This window comes from Chionomys nivalis, chromosome 8 (genome assembly GCF_950005125.1).
Source record: "Chionomys nivalis chromosome 8, mChiNiv1.1, whole genome shotgun sequence".
Classification (NCBI taxonomy): Eukaryota; Metazoa; Chordata; class Mammalia; order Rodentia; family Cricetidae; genus Chionomys; species Chionomys nivalis.
The window spans coordinates 64,954,132-64,981,435 of record NC_080093.1 but is presented as its reverse complement, the minus strand read 5'-3'; the positions used below and the strand labels follow the sequence as shown (position 1 = coordinate 64,981,435).

The 27,304-nt window shown below is 48.5% G+C and overlaps 1 protein-coding gene across 1 annotated transcript; it reads left to right on the top strand.

Moving 5' to 3' along the window:
* The first annotated feature begins 702 nt into the window (after positions 1-702).
* Positions 703-27,230, top strand: Gpr26 (G protein-coupled receptor 26). The gene is made up of 3 exons (XM_057779202.1): positions 703-1,835; positions 9,965-10,078; positions 17,639-27,230. The coding sequence occupies exons 1-3, from the start codon at positions 1,168-1,170 to the stop codon at positions 17,874-17,876; spliced, it is 1,020 nt and encodes a 339-aa protein (XP_057635185.1). The 5' UTR covers positions 703-1,167; the 3' UTR covers positions 17,877-27,230.
* Positions 27,231-27,304: the final 74 nt, after the last annotated feature.

Genomic DNA, 27,304 nt, shown 5'->3' with positions numbered 1-27,304 from the left:
CTCAATGCCCAGTAGGGCAGCAGCTGCCTATGGACAGATGCGGGGGAGATCTCAGGAGATATTTGGTCCTAATGCAAGAGAGAGCTGTGAATTACATTCCATTCCAGCAGATGCCTAACCAAGCTCCCCATTTCCTCTTAGATAACAGCAGCGAGCCCCGAGGCTGGACAGCTATGGGACAGGTGAGCTGGGTCAAGGTCTGGTCAGCTAAGAGGGACCAAGTGGCACTGGGGCATGAGGGTGCCCAGGCATCCTTCTTGTTTCTTGGATTCTTTTGACTCAGCCTGTCTCCTGCACATAGAGGAAAGGATGGAAGGGAAGAGGAGGAGGGGAGCCACAGGGGGCCAGTCACTCTGCAAGGGAGCCTGCAGGGCTCCTTCCTCCCAAGTGTATGTGTATATGTGGTGAGTGAGTGTGTGTGTATGTGTGTGTGTGTGTGTGTGTGAGAGAGAGAGAGAGAGAGAGAGAGAGGGAGAGAGAGAGAGAGAGAGAGAGAGAGAGAGAGAGAGAGAGAGAGAGAATCAGTGGGATTTCCTTCGCTGAAGCAGCCGGTTTCCTGAGAGAAAGAAGAGAGAAAGGAGAAAGGGAGGGAGGAGAAGCAAGAGGGGAGGAAAAAATTGGAGGTGGGAGAGACAGATGGGGGAGGGGGAGCAGAAAGTGAGAGCACACGAGATTGAGCACAGAGGCAGAGAGAGGGAGACAGAGAGAAAGCCACAGAGCAGGAGGGTGTGCGGAGCAGAGCCAGAGCTTAGAAGGACCCGGTGAGGGCGGGTGCGGGCAGAGGCAAAGCCTGTAACCACAGGCGCCTGCAAGCCAGGATTCCAGGGTACCACAGGAGTTCAGCGTCGCACCGGGCGACTGGCCAAGAGGTGGTGCGGGGCTGGGGGTGATGGCTCTCCCAGGTGCTCGCCGGTGGTGAGGTGACCCAGAGTCCGAGTGGTTCCGCACCCAGGTGCTCGCCTGGGAGGTGGTGCGGGGCTCCGGGTGACTGCATTCTTAGGTGCGGGTGGCGCGGGGTTCTGGGTTGCTGGACGCCCTTCGGGTAGCCATGGCGACGGGGACCAGGGGTCTCTGGGCCGCCGCGACGCCGAGGGGCTGAGCCGGCAGCGGACTGCGCCATGGCGGCGCGGGGTTGCGGGCCCTGAGCGCCAGCTGCGGGCGCGCACCATGAACTCGTGGGACGCGGGCCTGGCGGGGCTGCTGGTGGGCACGATCGGCGTGTCGCTGCTGTCCAACGGGCTGGTGCTGCTCTGCCTCCTGCACAGCGCTGACATCCGCCGCCAGGCGCCCGCGCTCTTCACCCTCAACCTCACGTGTGGCAACCTGCTGTGCACCGTGGTCAACATGCCACTCACGCTGGCCGGCGTCGTGGCACAGCGGCAACCGGCCGGGGATCGCCTGTGCCGCCTGGCTGCCTTCCTCGACACCTTCCTGGCTGCCAATTCAATGCTCAGCATGGCTGCACTCAGCATCGACCGCTGGGTGGCTGTGGTCTTCCCGCTAAGCTACCGTGCCAAGATGCGCCTCCGCGATGCCGCGTTCATGGTGGCCTACACGTGGCTGCACGCGCTCACCTTCCCGGCCACTGCGCTCGCCCTGTCCTGGCTGGGCTTCCACCAGCTGTATGCCTCGTGTACGTTGTGCAGCCGGCGGCCCGAGGAGCGCCTGCGCTTTGCTATCTTCACCAGCGCCTTCCATGCGCTCAGCTTCCTGCTCTCCTTCATCGTACTCTGCTTCACGTACCTCAAGGTGCTCAAGGTGGCCCGCTTCCACTGCAAGCGCATCGACGTGATCACCATGCAGACACTCGTACTTTTGGTGGACATCCACCCCAGGTGAGAGGCCTGATTCAGGGTTCTGGGGACACTGTAGTGAGCTGGGAAGGTCCCAGTACCCAGGGTAGGGCCGTGGGAGAGTCCCCTGTCCACCGCACTGCATTAAGCAAGGCTGGAACGGCAGATACTATTTAAAGGGTACCCAGAGCTTCACTTTCTGAAGCACCGGACTGAACTCTCAGGCAGAAATTCCTCCTTATCCTTAGATGTATCCTGAGCAGTGGGCTTTGTTCATTGTGTTAAGCTAGGAAAGCGTTTGGATATGGCCCTGAGAGGGCATATGGTAGGCTTAGACAGCGCTTAAAAACTCTTCAGACTGCGGGTGTTACTCCTCTGGGTCCTTGTCAGGCTGGGTGCGGTGCTAACTGGATCTCCTCCCCCTGTGTATGTGTCTGAGTCCCCACCAAACAGAATCCATTGCACTTTCTCCCTGTGGCGGGTCCTGAGGGCCTGGGTTGTCTTGCCTCTCTAGGGGACTCTGTCCTGTGTGTTCTGGACTTGGTGCCTCAAGATCCCTTCAAGAATTTCTACCTCAGACTCCTGAAACTAAGCTTGTCCACCCACCCCCTTCCTCTTGACCCACTACCTCTCGTGAGAAGATAGAAGGAAGCAAATGAAAGGACTGGCTGGGGACCTCTGTGGTCCTTAATGTCCCTTCAGGAGAGAAGGAGAGAACTGTCAATCAGGCTGTCCTGAGCTCACCTCATCTTTCCTCTTGAGACTAGGACATCAAGAGGGAGGGCGCTTCTGTGGTCTCTGCCGATTTATTTACATTAAAAGCTGCCTTCCTCTCTGAGGCCTGGGACTCCCTGTAAGAGCTTAGGCGTCCACTTGGCACATAAGATATAGCATACAGAGAGCACTGGTAGTGAAATGTTATGGTTCTATGTGTGAACACAAGTCCAGGATTCAGGAAACCTTGGGGTAGGTAGGGAAGAGTGTAGACCCTAATGTGTATTTGCCCTAGAGGGCACAGCAAACAAACAGAAGGTGTTAGTTGAGCAAGGGCCCCTTGTGGGACTTCCCTGCCTTGAGCAATAAGAAGCTGCTGAATTTCAGCATGCCTGCACATTGGCAGGGCATGGCTGAGTGTATCTACCGTCCCCCTCTGAGAGTCATTCCAGATGACAGGCTCCTCTAGTCTTCCCTACATAGACTCTTCCCCACAGAAACTCAAACAGAATGTGTTTGCATCAGCCCTCCCTGCCCATGTCTGTGCAGCTCAAGAGTCATTCCGGGGGGGGGGGGGGGTGTCTGCAGCCACATTTGCAGAAACATTCCTGTTCATCACCATACACTTTAGAAAGGGCCATCCCCAGGGCTGGGGCTGGGGCAGCTCCGAAGGATGCATGGAAATGTTAACTCTTGCAGACTTGAGCTAGTCCTAGAAAGCCCGTTCACCAAGCCTCCCAGTGGAGGGAAAGGGAAGTGGAGCCCAGAGAGGAGCCAGTTCTCTTAGAGGGAGGGAAAGCCCAATTTCTGCTCTTAATCCCCCAGAGAGGAGGGTAGAGGTCACTTTGCATTCTACTGAGGGACAGGGGCTTCCTCTTCTCTTGCCTGTCTCCCTGACTTTAGGTCAGAACGACAGAGAGTATGTAGGGGTCTCATAAGCAAAGACAGACACTGGGCTGGAATCCAGGCCTTTGTCAGTTTTGCAGAGAACCTTGACCTCCTCTGAGCTTCGGGCCATTTGGAGGAGGCCCTGCTTCTAGACCCTCCAGGGAGCTCCATCAGGTCACAGAGGCACTGGCTCCTTTGTGAACACAAACTGCCCTTTCCAGGGGTCTCAAGCAAGAGTGTGGGAGGTGAATTCCACAGAACACGACAGACAGTTTACTGCCCTGACAGCTGATCTTTGGTGGCACAGTGGAGAAGTTTTGGTCTTAGGTCTGAAGGCTGTGGTGGAATCCTTCCCCACTTCAGGCTCTGACATCCTTTGGTGCCAAGAACCTATGCGGTCTTAGGTGTCAGTTCCAGGACAGTCTCCTGGACAGCTAGAGGAGCAAGTGAAGTCTCAGCTCACTGGAAGTCATCCCACCTGTCATCCACCTCTTACCCCAGAATTTAGCTAAAGACCTGCTTTGTGTTGCCTGGAGCCCAGGTACCATTTGTTAGGAAGCAACAAGAGGTAGCTTATTCTTCTGCATGCTGAATAACAGGCTTCATCCCTTTGCTGCGATCACCACCTAAGCAGCAGGAAGTCTCTATTTTCTAAATCTGAGGCCCAGAGTGGCATCTCCTATTTCTGTTGTTCTGTGGTCAATTTACTACATTTAGGAAGCAGGTTTCACTTTGCAGTGTTTGGTCCACACTCGGATCTTTACCTGCCCAGTGTCTGCTATTCAGCTCTCCCAGCCAAAGCTCTCGGCAGGCTCTGGTTAGATCTCTTCTGCTCCTGCCGGGTACAGCCAAGCAGATCAGGCTCCGTGGCCCAGCATCACTGCCCTCTTTCTAGCCCAGACCAGGCTCACCCATGCCAGGGAGATGACCTCTTGGAGCTAAGCTGCTAGTGACAGAGTCTCTCCTAAAAGCTGAATGAGGACTTCCTCACAGTGTTACCAGGGTCTCTCTCTAAGCCCTTAACATTCTGTGAACCATGACCACAGGGGCTGCCTGAGGGTTAGCTCTGCAGGATGTCAGAGGTTGACCAAGGAGGTAGAGCTGCACTGGGCCCTTGATTTTACAGAGGCAGAAGTTGATCCCAAAAGGAGGGCATTTGATGAACTCTAGAAAGTAGAATACACCCAGGGCTACGCCCAAGTCTGTCCTTGAGATTTGTAGATGGAGCAATAGGTAGATGGAGGCTCACAAGCTCTCTGTGTAGATGCTTAGAAGCTCTACTGTAGCTTATAGGTGGGGCCATGGAATACGTTCTAATCCCCCTGTCTTGGCAGATATACTTCCTAAAACTGGGGCTCAAATTTAGAATTTACAGGCTGTCGAGGCTAGCCTCATCTGGGCTAGAGCACACTAAGTGGTCCACTTGCATTGCTTCTCCATCCCTGACTCGACCCAGCAGCGCAGGTGCCTCTTTTGGGTCATGCACACACCTCAAGTCACACAGTCACGTTCCATATGCATGTGATGTTCCTTGGGCCTTAAACAGAGTACATCTACAGTATAGTCCACCACTGGGTGGGGGCCAGGGGTCTGCGTGTATTTTGGAAGCAGAATCAAGGCATTTACACAAGGATTATGTGCCATAGAAAATTGTTTGTTTTTTTTTTCTAGAGTAGATTGTGTGAGCACCAGTTTTAATGTCCAGGACCTAGAGCAGGGACCATGCTTCCTAGATCTGCAAGGGGGACATCAGCATCCTAACCGTAAATTCAGGGCTCTTTCTTACCATCAGCCGTCTTGTCTCATGGCTTAAAAAAGCCAGAAAAACAATAGGGGCCAGGCTGTGAGGGCTCCAGGTGTGGGCGCTGGAAGGACAATGGACATCTCAGATCATCGAGGGCCTAGAGAGCCATCTCAGAGACTTCTGAGGCCACCTCCCTGCCTTCTGTTTAGATACTTCCAGAGTTGCTGTTCTGGAGCCTGCAGAATGTATCTCTTTGACCTCGCATGTCAAAATGCCAGAGAGCCTGTCCACTTTGGTCTCAAACTTTGTGACCGCCCCCCTCCTTCAACTCCAGGCTAGCACACATGTTCAGACCACAATCGGGGCTCCCTGAGTTTTGTACCTCATATTCTCTGCACCACAGACTCTGCCCAGGAGTCCAAGGACTCTGGGTGCCTCCACCAGACTAGGGGTGGCAGTGAGGGTAAGGGGAACACTCTAGAGTCAGGTCAAGAGATCTTAGATGAGCCTTGGTTCTGTCCCAAACTGCCAGGATGTTTCTTGGGCATGTCCTAAACCACTCGGGTCCTCATCTGAGAATAAGCACAATGGCAGCCCACAGGCATACAAGATTTTCAGGATCTCAGGGTTGAAAAGCCATGGGGAGGGAAATGACAACAGGAGGTTTTGTGATCCTATCATTCAGAGAGCCCAGTGAGCTGTCTCACACCTAAGTGATGGGGGTACTCCAGCCACCACTGTACTGTTACCCAGGAAACAGCAGACCCACGGAGGAAGGGCGGAGCTGGCTTTAGCCCTTTCCTTTGCAATAGCTCAGGGAAGGAGTGGCACACCCCTAGTGGAAGTGCTGGGCTGGTAGCCAATGCCCATGTGTCTGAAGTTCCACTTGCACCTGACTCCCAGGACAGTCAGATCCTTCACTCCTGTAAGCCTCAGTTTCCCCATCTGTAAGCTTGGGTAGGCATATGTTGGAGAGTCTACTGTTCTGTCCTAACAGCATGATAACATGATAACCTAATAACATGATCCTGTGGCTGAGTACCCTCTGCAGACACTCTCTGCGTTCTACTGGTGCGTCACATTAAAATCTGTGATATCCCTGTAAGCCCCAAATGGACCACAGAGTCAACTCAGGACTCAATGTTCAGTTGCATGATGCTAATTCACAGCACCCCTGGCACAGACCCTAGCCACAGCTTCCTCTCCTGTGGACATAGCATAGGGCCAGAAGGACTTTTACAGAAAGAGGAAATCCTGTGGCTTGGAGGTTCAAGGCAGAGGTGGAACACAGTACAGAGTTTCCCAGTGAGTGTATATTGAGTTGAGAGTAGTTTGGTTAGCGCGGTTCACAGGGTCAGCCACAGTTCTTTGTATCTTTCATATTTTAACTCAGGCACTCGGTGTGACCCTAAAAGGCAGGTCCTCTCATCACCCTTTTTTCTAGAGATGAGGACTCTGTTGTACACTTGCTTAAAGCCATCTCATAATTAAGTGTCTGGGTTTGAATCTGGAGTTCTAACCTTGGCTCTTCAAACCTAACCACTAGCCAAGAAGTGAAGGCCAAAGAAGACACACAGCTGCAAAGTGTCTTCTGCTTAACCTGTCCTTAAAGGGGCTATGCAGCAGGTCTCTGGGGATCTGTGGAGCCTGGGGGAGTGACAGAGACAGTCCCATGACAGTCCTAGCCTTTCCTTCCTTCAGTCATGCAAGTGTCTGTCTCTCTGAAGACTCCCAATGCCTTTATAGACATTAAGTTCTCCATGCTTTGAAGGAGAGGGAGTCTGCTAAGGATAAGGGATGGGAGGGAGCCCCTCATCAGAACTTCGACTCCTTAGGGAGCATAAGAAAGCTCCCCATCTCTATGCCCTGTTGCTCAGTGAGCCATGCCTATCCTCATAATGAACCGTGGGTCTGCTTATAGGTGTGGTGAAAGCCTCCTCTGAAAAGTGGGGACTCACACACAGAGGCTTGGTGATTTGCCGGAGGCCACAGTTAGGAGAGCAGGGCGCTCCTAAGGGAGTGTACCTAAGAGGGCTTTTACTCTGCAGCACCCGAGGGCTGTAACACCGTCACACACTGAGGAGGACGAAACTCAGGTGGTCTCTTATCCCCCCCGTGGAGTTCTTTGGGTGAATTTGGCGTACTTATTTATTGGGTGTCCAGAGTAGTCCTCTGTTATCATGGAAGAATTTTGTGTGATGGTTCAGGGTACTCAGCTGACACCCCAAATCTGCACCCCACCATTCATTTGTGCCAGTCTGGAGCAGACAGAGTTCAGCTGTGAAGAGTAACCCTGAACCTCCTGCATCTGTGGTCACCACTGGTCTTCTTTGCCCTGGGTTGAGACTCCCAGACGGAGGGACTTTGAGTTTTAAATCAAGACAGCTAAGCTGGCCATGTCCCTGTACCCAGATCTCCAATCACAGGCTGTGCAAGTCACAGGAGCCCGTGAACCTTAGCAGAAAATGCTACAGAAACACGCATGTGGTCAGAAGGTCTGGGGATTTGAGTTGAGCAGGATTTAGTGACCTCAGGCCCCCCATACGCCAATCCATAGGACTTCCCCCTGTGATGACACAGGTAGACTGTTTGTGTAGGGGGAGGGGTGAGCTTGGTTCCAGACTCTAGTCTGGATTCAGTTCCTGCCATCATCTGCCAGCCTGACTTGCCAGGGATGGAGAAGGATACTCAGACACAGGATCCACTTCGGAAACTACCCCACGGAAACCAATGAGGACGGAATACTTTCAGTACTAAACAGAGGCAGTGCCTGACCAGATGCTGACCACTTCATAGTTACCGCTTAGGAGCCTTGTGAACGCTGTGTGATCCTGAGCAAATATCTTAACTCTCTTGAGTCTCAATCTCTTCTCAAATATGCAGACTGTAATGACATCGTCCTTGGCTCCTAGACACACTGTACCAACTAAACAAAGGCATGTGAAACCCCATCATAGAACCTAGCATGACACATGGCAGAGACTCAGACCATTATTAGTGTTATTTTTTTGTTGTTTGTTTGTTTTGGTTTTGGTTTTTTGAGACAGGGTTTCTCTGTAGCTTTGGAGCCTGTCCTAGAACTAGCTCTACAGACCAGGCTGGCCTTGAATTCACAGAGATCCACCCACCTCTGTCTCCCAAGTCGAATGTTGGGATTAAAGGCATGTGCCACCACCTCCCAGCAATAGTGTTAATTATTTAAAGTAATTAGTACCGTTAGTTGTGAAGAACACATTTTCAGACAGTGCGGAACTTTGATTCCAAGCCCCAATCTGGTTCCTAATTCTATAAATTTATATAAAGGCAGAAGGTCAAAAGGGGACCTGCAAGGATTCCAGATTCGTCCGTCCAAATTGTTCATATGAGAAGAAATCTATTGAGGAGAGACTTAAGGATTAAAATGCTCAATCTCCTGGATGCAGTGGGCAGCACTTGCTTTAACATCATACTTAAATCCAGCTTAGGAACTTCCTCTCTACCGCTTGCTTTCATGGAGCAGGCCAGCCTGTCTTCAGGAGCAAGTCACTGCAGCCCAAGCCAGGCTCTGCCAAGTTGGCTTGCGGGGCAGCACAGCCTCCAGTCGCCCTCTCTGCTCACCTGTGTCTGTACTGGATGCTACAAGAAGAGCTTCTGGAGCCTGGAACTGGTTGCGTGCACAGCTGCTTTCCTGTGCCCCGTGCCCGTGATACCCTGATTTCTCTTGATGGAAAGGAATCAGTTCCTGTAGGGCTTAGAGCCGAGTGGAGCAGGAACAGGGTGTGATTAGAGGCATTGGTGGCTCTTGACCCCATCTTCTAAGCTACATCCTCAATGTCAAGAGGACTTGGCTGTCACTTAGCTTCTCCCGTCTTAGTCCTGGGAGGAATCATGCCAGGAACCTCACATGCCCACAACTAAGCTGGGTCTTCCTATGACAATGGATGCAATCAAGATAATTTCCCCCAGGTAAACACAGAGGTCCATCTCCCGGGTGGTTCTAGTTTCTGTCAGCTTGACAGCTAGCACTAATGGTCATAGTAGATGAGCCCCGGAGGCAGGGAGTGTAGCCCCCTAGGACCGTACAGGGAAGTCAGTGAGTGACATAAGCAGTAACCCTGTGAGTTCTTGTCTGTTTGTACTCATTGTGTTATTCATTTGCACACTGGATACATTTTTCTGTATCTTTATGTGTGATCGCTGGTTTTAAATGTCAACTGGCCACCATCTAGAATTACCTGGGAAGAGCATTTCAGTTGAGGAATTATGGGCCTATCTGTGGGGAATTGTCTTGACGAGTCTTTGACATAGGTAGTACCATTCCCCCTGCGGAGGGTTCTGAACTTGGGGCAGGAGAGAGCTGGCGGTTGCATAAGCGAGCAGGCAACATGGTTTCGTTTGCTTCTCTCTTTTCTGGACTGTAGGTGTGATGTGACTAGTTGCTTGAGTTCCTGCCTTCCACCAAATAATAGGCTGCATCATGGAAGTGTGAGCCAGATAAACCCTGTGTCTTTCCTGAGTTGCTTTTGGTCAGGATGTTTTATTGAAGAAACAAAGGAAAACAGAACACTGTTGTGCATTGTGCATTTAACTCTTCAAACAATCCAGCTAACATTATGTTCTGTTGTCTATAAGAAAGCACATCAGTAAAACGTGGTGTGTGATATCACACTACAAATAATGACCTTGTCAATGTCACACACCTTACCCAAGGGCTTAAGATCGGGTCCCAGGTCTCTGGCTTCATAACCACACACCTAGAATGCATTGTTACTGTTCATGAGTAGCACCTCCCTGTGTCCTGGCCAGGCCACCCCACGAATTACCTTCTCCTCTCTGTCCCACACAGTGTGAGGGAACGATGTCTGGAAGAGCAGAAGCGGAGGCGACAGCGTGCCACCAAAAAGATCAGCACCTTCATAGGGACCTTCCTCGTGTGCTTTGCTCCCTACGTGATTACCAGGTGAGCTGACCTGTGGATGGGGACCAGGGCTTGGAGAGCCAGAGTGGGGCCCCTCCTGGCCACATGTATCTCCTGAGAGCATGGCAGGGTGAGACCGAACACTTATCTGCTTCTCTTCAGCCTCCGACTCTCCCTTATCAATAACTAACATTTTAAAGATTGATTTTTATTTTTAATCATGTGTCTGATGTGTCTATGTGAGCGCAGGTGAGTGAAGACATCTGTAGAGGCCAAATGGGAGTTTTCAATTCCCTGGAGCTGGAGTTATAGGCAGTTGTGAGCTGCTGAGAACTGAATTCAGGTCTTCTTAAGTAGTTGGAGCTTGTAGCTGCTGAGCTATCTCTCTAGCCCTTAATTAACATTTTTATTGCACTGGCTACCGATACCTTGTGATGATCCATGTGTGTGTACATGGGTACCAATGAAGTTAGGGCAGTTGACATGTTCTGTTCCTTAACAGTTTTAACAGTTTTGATTATCCCATAATCACTGCGCAAACCTATAAGGCACAACGCAAGATTAAACTGCTCATACACAAAGTATGCTCATTCACTGGGCATACACAGCATGTGCTGATCAAATTGGGCTAATTTATTTTCCACCTTCCTGCCATTTGCATGTGTTCGGAGCCTCCAAACACCTCTCTGTTTATTATTTAATACACATGCTACAGGTTGTTGTGACGTGCAGTCCCCCACTAGGGAGGGGAATGGGAGAACATGTGTCCTTTTTAATGCCCATTATCCACTCTCCCTCCATCATCCCCTTCATCCCAGCTCCTGGGCGTCACTGCTGCATATTCTGACGGGCTTGCTAAGGTATGTTTTTATGAGAGAACAGGTGGCACCCTGTCTGGGTTATTCCATCATGTCCTCTGGGTTCACCCATTTGTCCGAATGATATCCTGTTGTGTATCTGTTCCGCATTTTCTTTATGCAACCATTACGGCTCTCGGGTTGGTTTCTGCCTTAGCTGCTATGAACAGTGTGTAAGTAAACATAGCATGTAGTAAATGCATTTTATTTCTTTTGGTCATATACCCAGAAGTGGGCCAGCTGTTCCATATGGTGCATCTATTGGGTTTGGGGAAAACCTTGGCATTGATCTCCATAATCAGCCTTGGATTCTTATGTGTTAAACTCAGTACCCCACAGTGGAAGGCTCTTCACCTGATCTCCAGATAACCTCATTCTAACTCTTCACCCCACACTCCATGAGGTGCTGACCAGAAGAAACGGGGTGGAAGGGAAATACTACACAGTGTAGGGTCCCACTGCCCACTGGGCTGGGTAGCCAGCCCCTGAGCGGTCTACTTCAGAGATACCAGCCACTTGCATAAAAGTAGATATTTCTCTCCGTGCCCTTCCAGAAAGACCACCTCTCCTGCTGTACTGCTGGGCCAGTGACTGTCAGTTATTCCCCTTCCCAGAGCTCCAAGAGCCAGGCGGGGCTGCAGTTCACTGGCACCAGGGACCTGCATTCCTCAGACTAGCCTGCTCCAGCTGTGACAGTTCCTTCTGCCAGTTTCAGTCAGAAAAATAAAAAAGGAGAAAAAGATAGATAGATAGATAGATAGATAGATAGATAGATAGATAGATAGACAGACAGACAGACAGATAGAAAAGGATTGCCTCCTCTCTCTCCCAAGCTCCTTTGTGAACTGGTGGGGGTGGGGGTGCGTGGGGGTGGAATCCTGCAGCTTTGTATCCTAAGTAGTTCTATGATCTGTGCAGTTGGGAGATCACAAAGGACAGTGGTTCTGTTGAGACACGGAGATGGGAGCTTTGATTGAGTCTGGGAAATCGTTTCCTCTGTGTATGAGTGTGTGTGTGTGTGTGTGTGTGTGTGTGTGTGTGTGTGTGACAGAGAGAGAGAGAGAGAGAGAGAGAGAGAGAGAGAGAGAGAGAGAGAGAGAGAACAGCTAGTGCCACTGCAGGAGTGCAGATGGGCATCCCCTTTGTTGTAATCCAGCCTCCTGTTCCCTGTGAGGACAAGCCAACTGCGACAGCCCTCTCTGCTCTCCCCACTTGTCCTCACACAGACCTCAGCATGGTTGCTTGCTCTTTCAGTCATGACCTCCAGTTATTTCTTCAAGACAGGAGATGGTCCTTTGCCCACAGGACCCACAAGAACAAAAAAGGCAGCTAGGGAGCCTTGATCGCCTCTCTAGCCCTCTCCTCTCTTCCCCAGACAACCCAGGCCTAAGTACAGTGCCACCCACTGCCTTCCACAGTATGTGTTTCCTCGTGGGGAGCCCCACTCAGCCCATCTCTCACTTTGAACACAAGACTTGTATGTGGGTCCCTGGATGGTCTGACCACGGGCCAGGGCAGAGTCATCAGTTTTTCTTTCTGGAACTGTGCACTAGGCCTCAGTACTATTGCTGCGTTGCACTTAGATGACTCTTGGTAAAGAGGGGCTGCCCCGGACATTATAAGATGTATCGGGGCTCCTTGGTTCTACCAGCTGGATACCAGGAAAACCTCTATCCTCCTACCAATGTCCCTAGCTTGATAACCAAGTTTCCAGATATTGCCAAGTGTTCCCTATGACCAGAGTTACCCTGGCTGAAAACAAAACAAAGCAAAAACTGTGGTCTAGACCCATACCCCAGCCAGTAAGCCAGAGCTAGCTTAGCTCAGGACTCTGCATAGATCTAACATAGAGAGATAGATAGGCCTCCTCAGCTCTACCCTCTTAGTGTCCTCACCTCTCTGGGCCTCCAGAAAACACTGTATAATCCTGGGGTTAAAGGATGTGGGGCACTGGAGTGTGTGAGACAGACATGCCTGTATGGATTTTTGGGACATTATCTTTCCTCCCCATGACACCCTGAGACTGAATGAGATCTAGCCAGCTAGAGAATTCGGGTGAGAAAGAAAGTATACAAAGACCCTTCCTCTTAGACCTCAGGGAAAAGGAACTGAGGAGGTAAACTTGAATCCTCAGAGAAAAAGTGATATGACTCCCACTGTTGGCAGCTAGGCTTTTCTCAGGCTTGAGCTCATTTCCTAGTTTTATCTATCTATCTATCTATCTATCTATCTATCTATCTATCTATCTATCTATCTATCATCTATCTATCATCTATCTATCTATCTATCTATCTATCATCTATCTATCTATCTATCTATCTATCTATCTATCATTTATATGTCTGCCTATCTATCTTCTATATGTCTATCATCTATCTATTGATCGATATATCTCTATCTCTTCCTTCCTCCCTTCTTCCCTCCCTCCCTCTCCCTCTTCTATCTCTCTCCTTCTCTCTATATACCTCTTTTTTTTTTATAGCCTATTTCATTCTAATAGTGCCCAGGCAATGTTTCAGTCAGATTGCTAGCAGATTCAAATGGAGTTAAGGAGTTAATATAATTGAGGTTAAAAAAAATTAACAAAACTGTGCATCTTGCATGAGGATAAGCAATATTTCCATGGGAATAAAGGCCTCACCTTCTCTAGTATAAAGCCTGTGTCAGGGGACTCCACCCAGCCCATCATGTCTTCCCAGTGTCTTCTCTGTGTTCTGTGTGTATGCAGAACTACCCCAAGCAAATCTTTGATGACAGCACTCATGTTCACCTCCCATCACTTTGTCACATATGTCTCCAGCACCTTCTCTTGAAGACTACAAAAGTTCCACTGAAAAATAAGGATGAATTGCAGACACCCCCAAGAGCCCTCTGGTAGGAACCTTGGCTCTGAAAATAGAGCTTATAGTTAGGCAGATCCCTTCTATCAGGCAGGCCCAGAATCAGAGCTAAGAGAAAGGATAGAACTTCCTGGCTAGGCTAATGGACAAAGCTTGTGAAGTGTGGGTGTGAGGAGTAAGAAGAGAAGCAGGAGAAACAGCATGAATGGCATCTAGAGTGGTGTTTTCTAGTATGACAGCCACAGACATGGGCTGCTGTGGAGCACTTGAAATGTGACTTGTCCAAATTAAGGTGCACCTACTTCAGGTTTGTAACTTCCATGATTAAAAAAAAAAAAAAAGAATACAATCAGTTCTTCTCAAAGCAAATCCCTAGTAGGATAGTAAGTACAATAAAATTTAAAGTTGTCTGCTGTATGTGTGCATATGTGTGTGTGTATGTGTGTGTGTGTGTGTGTGTGTGTAAACCAGGCTGTAGGTGTTGCTCAGGCATTGTCTACATTTTCTGTTTTGTGAGAGTTCTTATGGAAGCCTGACCTTTCTCTGTTTCATAGTCAGGCTGCTCCCCTGAGCTCTGGGTCAGTTAGACTCTTCCTGGAGTGACCAGGCAGGGCCCAGGGCCACTGCACATTCCTACCCACAGGCTCTTGGGAAATGTTTTCTGAATTAACATTCGCATGTGATTGTAAGCCTATCGTTTCTGTCGCAATCTATACTTACAAATAATTACAGTTGTCATAAATCATCAGGATCGGGTTTGGAGGCATTTGTGGATCTGATGGCCCATTATTACATCTTTCCCGAGTAATGGGATGATGGAGAGGGGAGGGGTTAATGTGCAGGTGGCTCCCTACTGTAGCGGTCTATTAATAAATGACTCCTCCACTCTAATGTCTCATAAAAGCTTAAAGCATCCCCTTAGAGCTTGCAGGTCTTTGCGTATGCAAACATATGCAGATTGAGTCTCCAGAAGCCTCGAGGACTTTTGGGCTGTTTTCCTAAGCAATGTTCTGTTACTTGAATTGTACTTTAATGCAATACACTGTGTGTATGTGTGTATATGTGTGTTTGTGTGTGTGTTTGTGTGTCTGTATTTGCATGTCTCTCTGTGTGTGTCTGTGTCTCTGTGTTCCTGTGTCTCTCTGTCTGTGTCTGCCTGTCTCTGTGTCTGTGTGTCAAAGGCTAGACATAGACTTTAAAGCAGAACTTGCCACAGGTTTTATGGGGAGGGAGAAGAGACAATGGTTTAGCACAGCCGATTGTGACTTCATGGAAAGAGCCTCTTGGGGATTAAAGGGTCCCCAAACTCATCTTGTCACTCTGCAATGCTGACTTTCAGGGTCTAGCATGGCCTTTAGCCAGGCTTTGAGGGTGGACTTTCACTTCATGGCAGGAGACCCTGGCTTGTTGCTCAATCTCTTTGGACTTCAATGACCTCATCTGTAAGATGGGAATGAGTCCTTCTCTGCAGGGTCATTGTGAGACAAGAGAGTGTACACAGCGAGGACTTGGTTCAAAGGAGACACAAGCTGGAAATTATCTGAGGGAGTTCAGACCTTGGATGAAAGTTTGGGGAAGCAAACACTATAACTTTACCCTACACAGCCTCCAAATATTTGATCTTGTTGGATGGTTTGATAACCGAGCATTTAAAAAAATTCTTTTGGGGAGTCTGGAGGGATAGCTCAAACAACAATGTGTTTGTCATGCAAGCGTAAGTCCAGAGTTCAGATCCCCAGAACCCATGTCAAAAGCTAGGTGGAGCAGCAGATGCTTGTAACCTCAACCAGGACAAAAGGGGTGATGGAGTCAGGCAGATCCTTGCAAAGCTGTTGGTCAGATAACCTATCCAACCTGGTGAAGTTCCAGCCCAATAATGTACCCTGCTATCCGAGATAAAATGTGGAAGGTGTCTGAGTAAGAAACACACCCAGGTTGTTCTTTGATTTCCATGAATGCATTCACGCATTCATGTGTGTATCTACATATACACATGAACACATACGCACCTATCCTTTGGGGCGATCCACGATGCTAGGATCAACCTTAACAATATACAGAATACAGGCCATTTGGGAAACATGATTGGGCATCACATGGTGTGATGGATAGTTTTATGTCAACTCGGCACAAGCTAAAGTCATCCGAGAGGAGGGAGACTCAATTAAGACAATATCTCCATAAGATCAGGATGTAGGCAAGCCTGTAGGGTGTTCTGTTAATTCGTGATTGATGGGAGAGGGCCCAGCCCAATGTGGGTGATGCTATCTCTGGGTTGGTGGTCATGGGTTCTATAAGAAAGTATATAGAACAAGACATGAAGAGCGAGTCAGTAAGCAGCACCCCTCCATGGCCTTCTCATTGGCTCCTGCCTCCAGGTTCCTGCACTGTTTGAGTTTCTATCCTGACTTCCTTTGATGATGAACAGTCATATGGAAGTGTGAGCCAAATAAACCCTTTCTTCCTCAAATTTCAGTCATGGCATTTTATTTGCACCAATAGACACACAGTAACAGCGAGCCAGCATTTAGCTATTTCATTAAGTGTGACATTGTCAATTTGGGGCTTTTGTCTCTTTTGATTCATCACTTCTAAAGCATAGATTTTTTTTAAAAAGTGAATATTTCCCTTCTGTTCACGTCTCCAGTTCCTCAGCTCCTCATGAAATGAGGAGAAAGGTATCCCTGGTTCTCCGCAGGACTAAAGTGTGATAAAGGAATGATGGGGCAAAGAGAGTGGTCTCATTATAGATTCCCTGGAGATCCATTCAAAACAAAGCCTTTCAGTGGGGAGTGGCATAAAGCGCCTGTCCGTTCTTCCCACTGACTCTAAGACCCATCACACAACTTCAACCCGAAGACCAAGCTAGGGAAACTAAATTGGCAGTAGAGTTACGCTCTATCCTTCTTGTCTCTGAGCCCTCTCCCAGGCGACCCACCAAGCTGAGAACCACCACTGCCTGCTCTCCAGAAGATGTTCCAGATGGTGGCCAGCTGCCAGAGCCTAGCTGGTTATAGGCACTAGGCTTGCTACAACCCTTCTCCTTTCTGGATCTCAACCTTCTCGTTTGACAGTGGGTGGAGGAGAAGTGATTTAGAGTCTCCAAACTCTCCAAGTTTTGTGGGTCTTTTTGACCTTACGCTAATGCTAGATGCCTTCTCAAGTCTGACCAGTGGGGCTGTGAACCCTTGGGGAAGAGAAATCATAATTAGAGATAGTAGTGGAGACAGAGGAATTCTTACCGCCCTTGAAGGCTGGAGTACGCACCACTCAGTGAGTTCCATGGCTATCAGAAGAACTCAAAAAACTGAACTCTTGAACACACAGGATGTATCTCCCTTGCCCTCTTCAGGAGACAAAGGTCACTTTCTGGTCTCTTGACTACTGTTATTGTCAGAGGTTACCAGGACCCCAGTCCTAGGAATAGCTCTTCCTCACTGGCAGACGTTCTGCTGGAGCTTTGCAGAATGTTTGCCAAGGTTTTTTTTTTTTTTTTCTTTTCTTTTTTTTTTTTTCTCAGCCCTCCCTCCCACATAGACTCCTTAGGAAGGCGGAACTGAATTTGAGGCAGAGCCAAACCAGACTGTCATGGATTAAAAGATCATAGAAACAAGCCTATCTGACTTCCCTACTCTACAGATAAGACATGCGGGCCTACAGAGTGTAAAGACTTGTGGGGGTCAGAAGCAGAGGTGACGGCTTTAAATCCCCCCTTTATTGTTGAATGCCCTTATGAGCTTGAGGATATAAGGTGGTCATGTCTCCCAGCTTCACTACAGTAACCTGTGTGCACAGTTGACAGAGCGCTTGGGAATCATTATTGCTTTCCTTGTTACCTGACATGGTTCCATGCCCCTAACACACGCCCACAACACCCTCAATGACACACTCCCATCTCTCCACAGGCTGGTGGAACTCTTCTCCACAGCACCCATCGGCTCCCACTGGGGCGTGCTGTCCAAGTGCTTGGCCTACAGCAAGGCCGCATCTGACCCCTTCGTGTACTCCTTGCTGCGACACCAATACCGTCGGAGCTGCAAGGAGCTTCTGAACAGGATCTTCAACAGACGCTCCATCCGCTCCCGCTCCGTGGGTCTCACAGGTGACTCTCACAGCCAGAACATTCTGCCGGTGTCGGAATGAAGGACCGCTCTCCTGCCGGGGCGTTCAGAATGAGAGGACAGAGCAAAGGGAGGTGGGCTGGTCTCCTGGGTGGATATTAACTGCCGCCATCGCTGGGTGATTGCAGTGATGTTGATGTCTGAACAAGTTCCGGGGCCTACTTCTTGGCTTTTCCAGGGTAGATGTCAGACTGTTCCATCACCAAAGGATGGCCATGGGCCGAGGCCTGGTCTTTCTTTCTGGGAGTGTATTTTGAGCGTTTAGACTCACCAAAGGCCTCCTAAAGAATGGTAGGCTAGTCACTGTCAAGGACACAGAGTATTGGTGGCAGGTGTAGGGTATGGCACACATCTGTTTGCTAGCTACTGGTCATGGGGTTCCATGCTCCAAAGGACATTTCAGTGATACTGAAAGTGAGGCTGGCTGTGACCTTCTGACCTATATCTAATATGGCAACCCTTTTCCACTTGGTAGTGGTGGCTGCTGTAACCCAAATATTATGCAGCTGGTGCCAACTACAGTACACTCGGCTGACACCCTTGGGCTCTTTGCTCAATGGAAAAGTGTTTAACAACGTGTTTGCTGCCCACCAGTTGTCATAGAAATGGGAATTTGGATTCAACTTCTGCCCCTCTTCCATCAAACAAACTAATGTTTGCGTGTATTGACAATCTTAGCATGAAAGTGGTCTCCGGAGACAGATAATAGATAATGCTAGATTCTCGGAAATCTGAGAAGGAAGTTGCCTTCTTCTGATTTGCATGCCTTAGTTTTGAGAGCCCGGTAAAGCAGGAAGAAGGTGTTCAGTCTGTCCTACCGCCCCACCTGGGATCTAAGCTGGTAGAAAGGACTCCCTCTCGTCTTAGGCATCTTGCCCATCATCTCCTGCGAGGTGGACGCCCAGGAGCTGACCTGAACAGGAATGCAGTCTTCGTTTTCAGATACTGGGTTCCACTATCCTGGTGTTTCATTAGCCTCATTCTGTAATTCTGTCCTGGGAAAGCAGGGACGGTCCAAGGTCACCACAAAAGTGCTTTGTGGTACTGATGAGAGAGTGCAATTAGTACAGGATGCTCTTCCAGCAATACGCATGCCAATCTGTTGGGAACCGTTGTCTTGGTCTCATTAAAATCTAACATAAGGACTGGAAAGATAGCTTAGCCAGTAAAGTGCTTACTATACAAGCATAAAGCCCCGTGTCTGACCCCAAGAATCCACACTGAAGACAAACTGGTCGTGGTGGCATGCGCCTATAATCCTAGCACTGAAGAAGTAAGAGAGGTCGCTCCCCAGGGCTCACTGGTCAGCCAAGATTTAGCTGAACTGGTGAGTTACAAGCCAGTGATGGACCTCAAAAAGAAAGAACAATGTAGATGGCAGTTGAGAAACAATACCTGAGGTTGACCTCTAACCCCACCCATAGAGCAGCGTGCATGTACATACACACACACACATACACACACACACACACACACACACACACACGGGCCATGCCTTCTTCCTGTCTCATCATTACAGACTGACTTGAGAATGCTCAGGGCAGTTGTTGCTCTGCCTTGTAAGAGATTCCTCTGGGTGGGAAGGATGGAGCTCCATCAAGTCAGAAGCATCTTTCCTTCCTTGTAACTTTACACATCTTAGCCTCGCAAGTACAAAGGAAACTCTCCACGAGGAACCAACCTGAAGACCATTGGTTTACCCTGCTAGGCAGCCCCGGTAGTTAAAGACAGAGAAATGTCTACTTGTCTATTTGAAAAGATAGCCTATCATTAACTCTTGGCAATTCATTTAAAAAACAACTCCACCAGGCCTGGTGTTGTCAGGCTTCAGAGTTTCCATGGAGACAGTTGTACCATCTAAAGAGGCTTTACGATCTTTCCATTGCTGGGAGGGGTGTACTTGTTGGGGAAAAAGAACCTGGGCTCCAGCAGGGACTCCTCAGGATACTTGTTTGGACTTTGTACCAACCTTATGGGGGAGTTGGTGAGGTCCACCCCTCCCTCCTGTGACAAGAGATGTCACCCAGGTAGCTTGAATTTAGCCACGGTGAAAGTTTTAATACACCCAGAATAACTAAATGTTGTAAATCAGGCCTTTCCCCCAGAGCTGGTTGTCACCCATCTACCAGAACAACACTGCCACATATTTGTTTCTGGGACAAAACTGTCCTGGCTCGGAGTCCATTTGGTTCCATCTAGCACAAATCACCACAATCATTTCTATAGCTCAGCTAGTGAATAGCAGCTGTATCTACCCTCTGCTGTCCCAACACTCAAAGTACTAGGGAAGCTCAAATCAAACAGGGAGCCAAAACAGCATGCACCAAATAATCTCCCCCTTCACACAAATACTGCAAAATAGGAATGGTGACCCAGAAGGAGAAGTCAGCAGACAGGCAGAGGTGAGTAGGGACATCCTCTTCTCCCATGTTGGCTTGTAGGTAGAGTAACCCTATCAATCCTTTCTCTGCCTGCTCTGTGTCGGCAACATATTGCACCCTGAGTTGCACCAAGATCTCGCTGTCCCTTCCATAACTAAGAAGCAGGAACTGCCACCCACGACACCACTTATCCGGAAGGATGTATGCTGTAATTTTCACTATGCCTCTAAAACTGCTTACCATCTAATAAAACCCACTACATTGGCATCATGCCACTGACAGGAACCCCAGATAAGCCCATTGATGGAGAGTTTTCATTATCACTTAGGCACAGGCTTGAAAACCCAAGGGAAGCGAGAAGGAAGCAGCTCCATTGGCAATGAGCACCAGCCAATGCCACTGCAATTGCCTCCCCATAAAAGTTTATAGCCAGTCTGCACATCTCTAAAACACACCCCCTGAGGTCACTGCTTCCACCTGAGTGATCTACCTCATTCTGGCAATTTAATTAATCAAACAACGTGTGATTTTTTTCAGGTGTGAGGTATATGAAACAAGACTCCTCCCCCCAAGGTGAAAGGTCTCAGTGACTTGCTTGACTCCCACTGGTTCCCGGAGTCACCTTCACAGCACTTGGACTTGAGGGCCACTGGATAGGTGAAACCATTTTGTGAAGCTTAGGAGTACTGCTGACAGAGGAGAGGCCTCTTCCACATCCCGAATCCACTCAGAGGGCTCAGTTCCGGCCTCACAACGCGGCTTGCCTTTTATAATCTCTCTGCCCCGATCTGCCTTTTTCTTGCATCCCCTTCTAGGAGGTCAGGATCTCAGAAACCTGGGGCCCTTGGGCATAGAGGATACTTGCTGAATGGCACACTACTGGTGTCTGGCTAGCTCACCTCCCATAGACAGGTGTCTGCATTCAGCTGGTAGATGAACATGGCTTGGTGACCTCCTTGGCTTGTTTCCTACTGTGTTTTCTTCCAGGGCTCAGCTCAGGTTCCTGTCACTCTGAGCAATAAAACTCTTGCCTTGCATTTGTGAGATACACTTTGTTTTGTTTTTCGTGTGTCTCTCTCCTCAAGAGAAGGTAGACAGAATAGGGCCAGGCTTGTGTGCTCATTGTCACTCTTGCCCAGGCTTAGAGGCTGGTAGTCATCAGCGCTTGGCTGTGATGTGGCTGTTGGATGAGCCCAAAGATGGTATGTTGTCAGGATTTGACCTTAACACAGGGTTAAGTCAGTTGCCTGATTTTACTGAGGATATGTATATATATTTGGTTTTTCAAGACAGGGTTTCTCTGCAGCTTTAGAGCCAGTCCTGGAACTAACTCTTGTAGACCAGGCTGGTATCAAACTCACAGAGATCCTCCTGCCTCTGCCTCCCGAGTGCTGGGATTAAAGGAGTGTGCCACCACCGCCTGGTGAGGAGTTTCTTTAAGGTGCCAGAAACCTCTTGGATCAGCTCACATACTCCAGCCCATGAACACCATGGGGGAAGATCTGGAGACTGTGAGGTTCCCATTACCTTCCTGAGAATCTGAGTGTCTGAATGGAGACAGTGGCTATTAAACTTCCCCATCTCCATGTGTTACCAAGGGACGTGCTTCAGTACAAACTCCTGAGTTCCCCCTTCAGAGGTGAATTCAGGCCAGATGGCAGGACTTGGGATTCTGTGATCTATATATTGGTGTCCAGGCAGCTGACTCAGGTGATAGCTCATCTTCAGAGACACTACAGGGTTAGTGTTTTAGGTGTTGAGGACTCCTTGTCAACCTGCACTTTCAAGAAACTTCAAAACTTCGGGCCACTATCTCCATGAACATCAGTAGTGTGCAGCATCCCCTGACTCCCCTCCATGAGCCCAAGTCCCTGGAACCTTAGGATTTGCATTGAGATGATGTGCAGAGCCTTTCTTGAGGAGAGGATTTGGAGCTCTGCTTTGTTCCTGCATGCTCAGCAGATGAATCTGTGTGGAGCGGGAGCCTGCCTTGTAAGTTTCCCGCCCTCCCTGGCATCTCCCACTTCCACTTGGGCTTTTCCTGCCTTTCTACAGGCACTGTTGTGTGGTAAAAGGCCTCTTCAGCTCCTTCCCCCCACACAGAGGGAAGTGCATGAGCTGGACACTTTGGGCAGTCAGCTTCCCAGGAGGGAGGAGCCATGAGTCCTAAGGAATGGAACTGTCCAACTTCAGTGATCTGGAATATAAAGAGGGCACAGCTGAAACTGAGGGTGGTTTCTTTCAGCCTGACTCAGACATCAAAAGTCAAGGCCTGCTCAGTGACAGAGGGCCAGGGAGTGGGCTCCTGCAATGACGTGCCAAGCAGTTGGTGGCAAAACTGGAGCTGAGCAAGAGTGACAGGCAGTTATGAGTTATGTGGGAGTGCTCACCTGTCACCCCAGAGTTCTGCAAGCCAGTGCCTCCTGTGCCAGCCCCCCAGGGAATATGAGTTCTACGTGGGCCTAGGTGAAAGGTGTTGCTCAGTGCTGTTAAACAGAGGCCCTGGAAGACTTTGCAGAGGCAATGAGCTTTGGGCCAGAACTGCTGCCACAAAGGAGTGAGACATAGGAGATATGGACCAGCCTGGGAAAGGTTCAGGTGGGCGGGGCTTGGTGTGCATTTATAAACACCGGGGAGGGGGGAGTGTTCAGAAATGGGTAGTAACTCCTGAGACACAGGGAACGCCATCTGTGGCCAACAGGATGCATGTTCTTAAAGTCAGAACAACATAGAAAAAGATGATAGGGAGAAAAATGAACAGACATTTAGCTATCCAAAAAGAGAAAAATGAAAAAGCAGGAGGGAAAAAAGGAAGAAAGGGAAGGAAGGATAGAGAGGGAAAAGGCGAATGGAGCTGCATTCATTTTGAGGGGAGTGACACGTATTCATTTTAATTAAATATTTTATATACTTATTTACTCACCACCTAGCCTGCCCCTCCACTTCTTTTCACCCCTCTCCCTCCCAACTTCATGCACTCTTTTTTTTTTTTTTAATCTTTTAACCACCGAGTTCTAATGGTGTCGCTGGTATGTGTGGGTGTGTGTAGGGCTGTCTATCAGAGCAGGGCAATCCACCCAGAGACAGACCTCAGAAGAAAACTGATACTCCCAAAGCAGCCATTACTGCCAATAGCTCCTCAGCCGGAGAATGGGGCTTTGTAATCCCCTCCCCATCCACATTGGGATTTTGACTGGCTTTATCTTATGCAGGAGAATGCAGCCACAGCCGCCGTGACTTCATGTATACAATGGGTCACTGTCATGACCAGAAGACATCTTTTTGCTGCAATCCTCCCAACCTCTGGCTCTGCCCATCTTCCTACTTGCTTATCAATGATGGCCCCTGAGCCTTGGAGGAGGAGGCATCAGTTAAATGTCTTACACATAAAGAGAACTCAAAGATGAATACTCTTGGAGCCTCTTACATTCTCTAGTTTGACACGCTATGGGTCTCTGTACTAAACTCCATTTACTGCAGAAAAAAACTTGGCTGAGGGTTGAAAACTGCCCAGTCTGAAGATGCTGGGAAGTGAGATCATGGAGAATTTTATATAATGTGTTTTGCTCCTAGCTACTCACAATTCCTCCCCTTAACATCTCCCAGTTCTGCCCCTATCTTCCTACCCCACCCCAAATTTGTGTCTACTTAAAAACATTTTAAAGCTATCAACTCCAATTTGGGCTGTTCATATATTTCTAAGTGTGGAACATGGTCATCCTATCAGACAACATGTTTCAAAACTGACTCTCCCTCCTCCGGAAGGCAGAAACTGTACATACCTTCTCAGTTAGGGCTGAGGGCTCATGAGCTATTTCCTATCCTGGGCTCAAACGTTGGCTGGCTTGATATCGTGAGGCAGCCACAGCTGCTGTGAGAGCGAGCACTGTAGTTCTCTCATGACCAGAAGACACGGCGATGTCAGTCTGATCCTCCCCAACCGCTGATTCTCAAATCTTTCAGTTCCCATGATGGGCCATGAGTCTTGGAGCGTGCACGTGCGTGTGTGTGTGTGTGTGTATGTATGTGTGTGTAATTTAGATATCGTGTTTGTGACTAAGCACTCCACACTTAACTTATTCTCTGCACTTTTCCCACAAACTGTCATCCACTGTATAAAGAAACTTCTCTGATGAGGTCTACAAGTTGCACTCATCTATGAATAGCACAAATATACAAATTAAGAGGGCAGTTTAATGCTCTCTCCATTTATCAAAATAATAATATAAATCTTTAAAATAACACACACACACACACACGGAGCCTGTGAACTCCCCATCTGTGGATTCTTGGACAGATTTGCAATACCAGACATGTGTTTCTTCCTGTGTAGTAGACCTTAAATCCAACCAGAAAATGATTGGTAACCCCACAACATTTGTGACACTATTGTACATACCCATGGGCAAATCTTGCTATGTTTGTCTTTATTATAGTTATCAGGGCTCACAGATGGCTAAGACTGTTGATGACATTTTCTCCAGCAGCCTGCATAGCACCTTCTAGTACTATGAGAGCTAGCCAGCAACGGATAAAGCTTCCTGGTCAGTATTGATTTTGCCATGTCCTGTGATTAATGTGTGCAATATTTTCAGCAATGGGGTTCTATTGTCAAGCTCTGGTATGCAACCAAGCCAACATTCATTCCTACTGAGGGTGTTCATCCCTCTTTTGTTTGTTTAGATGCTTACTTACTTGTTTATTTTTAAGACAGGCTATCCCAGCTGGCCTTGAACTTACCACATAGCCCACACTGGTCTCAAACTTGCACCAGATCTTACAGTGATCAGCAGTCCCCCTGCCTCAGCCTCCTGGGTGCTGACATTGCAGGTGTGAGCCACCACACAGCTACGATTAAGTCCCAAGAGACCAAATCCTAGGGCACCTCCTCTGATGATAGCCTGAGAGGGAGCAAAGGAGTGTCTTCATTTTCTCTAGGTGAGCGTTACACAGTTAGCGTCCATGCTGGGTCTGAGGTATACTGCTGCCAATCCCCAGGAACAAATGAAGAACTGACATAGCATAGTGTACCATAACACAGTCATGGTGCAAAGGCTGTCCTCACACTTATTAGACACCCCACACCCTCACCTTCCTTTGCAGGGAAGACGAATAGTTCATTCCTGCAATGTGTCATGTAAATACATACTTCACATTTAAAAGTCAAATGTGACTCGAACCAATAGCAGCAGGGCTCTGTTTTATCATGCACACCCACGCTTAAGGATTTTTTTTTTTTTATCAATTGATATTTTAGCGTCAAAAGCCTATGTGTACCCCTCGGATGTATATGGTCTTAGGAACACCCATGTCCCCTCACACGTGCCCAGTAAGTCTGCATAGTCACCATCTTACGTATTCCCTAGTACGGAAGTAGAGATCTTGTCGTGATGGTTTCAAAGGGCTTAGAATTCCTCTTTGGAGACAGGCAGTCCCAAGCTTCAGCTACACTCCACAGCACCCAACAAGAACAGGTTTAGGGTAGAGAGCAACAGAGGCCATTGCAATGACATTCCTGCAATGTGTCTGGGTGACTGGAACCAGATCGTAGTAATTGCTCTGGCTGCTTAAAATCCCTAACACCCAATCCCCAAATCCCCAGCCTCCCATTGCCTTCCTTCAGCTCCTCTGTTGCCAAACCTTTACTTGAATTATTAATAGTAACCAACCGCCCTGCTTGAGAAAGCTTCGAATGCCAAGTTTCCTTGCAAACTGAAATGATTCCAAACCTCAACAATCCTGTTTTACAAGAAGTGTGTAAACACAATCTCTCCTGGAGCATCAGGGCATTCATGGGATCCGGTGTCCCGCCAATCCCATCCTGGTCCCCTGCAGGAAACCCAGTTGCTCTGAGTTGCGAGTAGCAAATCAAAAGGGTACCTCACCTTGGCCTCCCTGCCACCTGGGGCAGTTAACTCAATGCTGAATGAATCACGTTCTTTACTTAGGCACCTCTGGGAGGAGTTGAAACCTTGCATCTAAATGCGGACTTCTCATTTGGGGAGGATAACTCTCCCTCTGGTGTTGTGTCCTGTATAGTGGATGAGAAGAGACGCTATCAGCCACGTCCATCCTTCCTCCCCAAGCAAGCACAGCAGAATGATCTTGCCCTGTATCCCGTAGAAGCAGCATTATTTCTTGCGGGTGAGAGGCGAGCTGGTGGAAAGTCCCTGCTGGCAGGCCATCCTGGAGGCTCCTGGGCACCAGGGCACTGACAACCAATGCTTTGCACTCCTGTGTTTTCATATATTTACTTTGTTTTGATATCCACAAAGGAAGGTGAGGAGGCTCGTGTCATTCATAGCTTGAGGCATCCAGAAAGCGGCCAGTAGATGACGTAAGGGTCCTCACGGCTGGGAAACGTGTGTCCAGCAAGGCTGAGGCTAGACTCCTACAAGAGAATGCACTTTATATCTTAACATTTCAAGAAAACTTTAAGATTTAGGAAAATAAAAGATATTTCTGGCAACGTTTGATTGGGGTCCCCACGGTGTTGCAGTCCTCCCCAGGAGATTCTTAGGAAGATGAATGGAAGCTCATGTGTCTGCCGAGTCAGTGCCCCTCCCACCAGTGTGCATGCCCGTGTGTGCATACTACATACGGTGGAGGTTCCACACCAACAGCTGAACGCCAAGCGCCAAATGGAGCAAAAGTTTAGTGTCTTATGTCATTGTAGTTTTAACTCTGCTTTCTAATTTAATGAATGAAACTGTTACTCCATTTATTCTTAAGTGAAATATCACTACTCTACTCTCTGTCCCAATGTGGCAACATTTACCTTCCCTGTGACACACCTGCCAACAACTGTATTCTATTGGAACAGGACTCGAGAGAGATTTGAATCCAAGGCCAACGCTGCCTGCTCTGTTTACAATGGCTTGTGTTTTGTGAATATATATCAAATGTTGTAATATATTTTTATGATAGAATTGATGGTTAATACAAGGGAAATATATAAATATATATTGTGATTCTGTCCAATAAAGATACCTGTTATAAAATCTCACCTGTACATGACTGACTTAGTGTGGACACATTGTTGTGTGTAAGCTAATTGTCAGAAATGGTG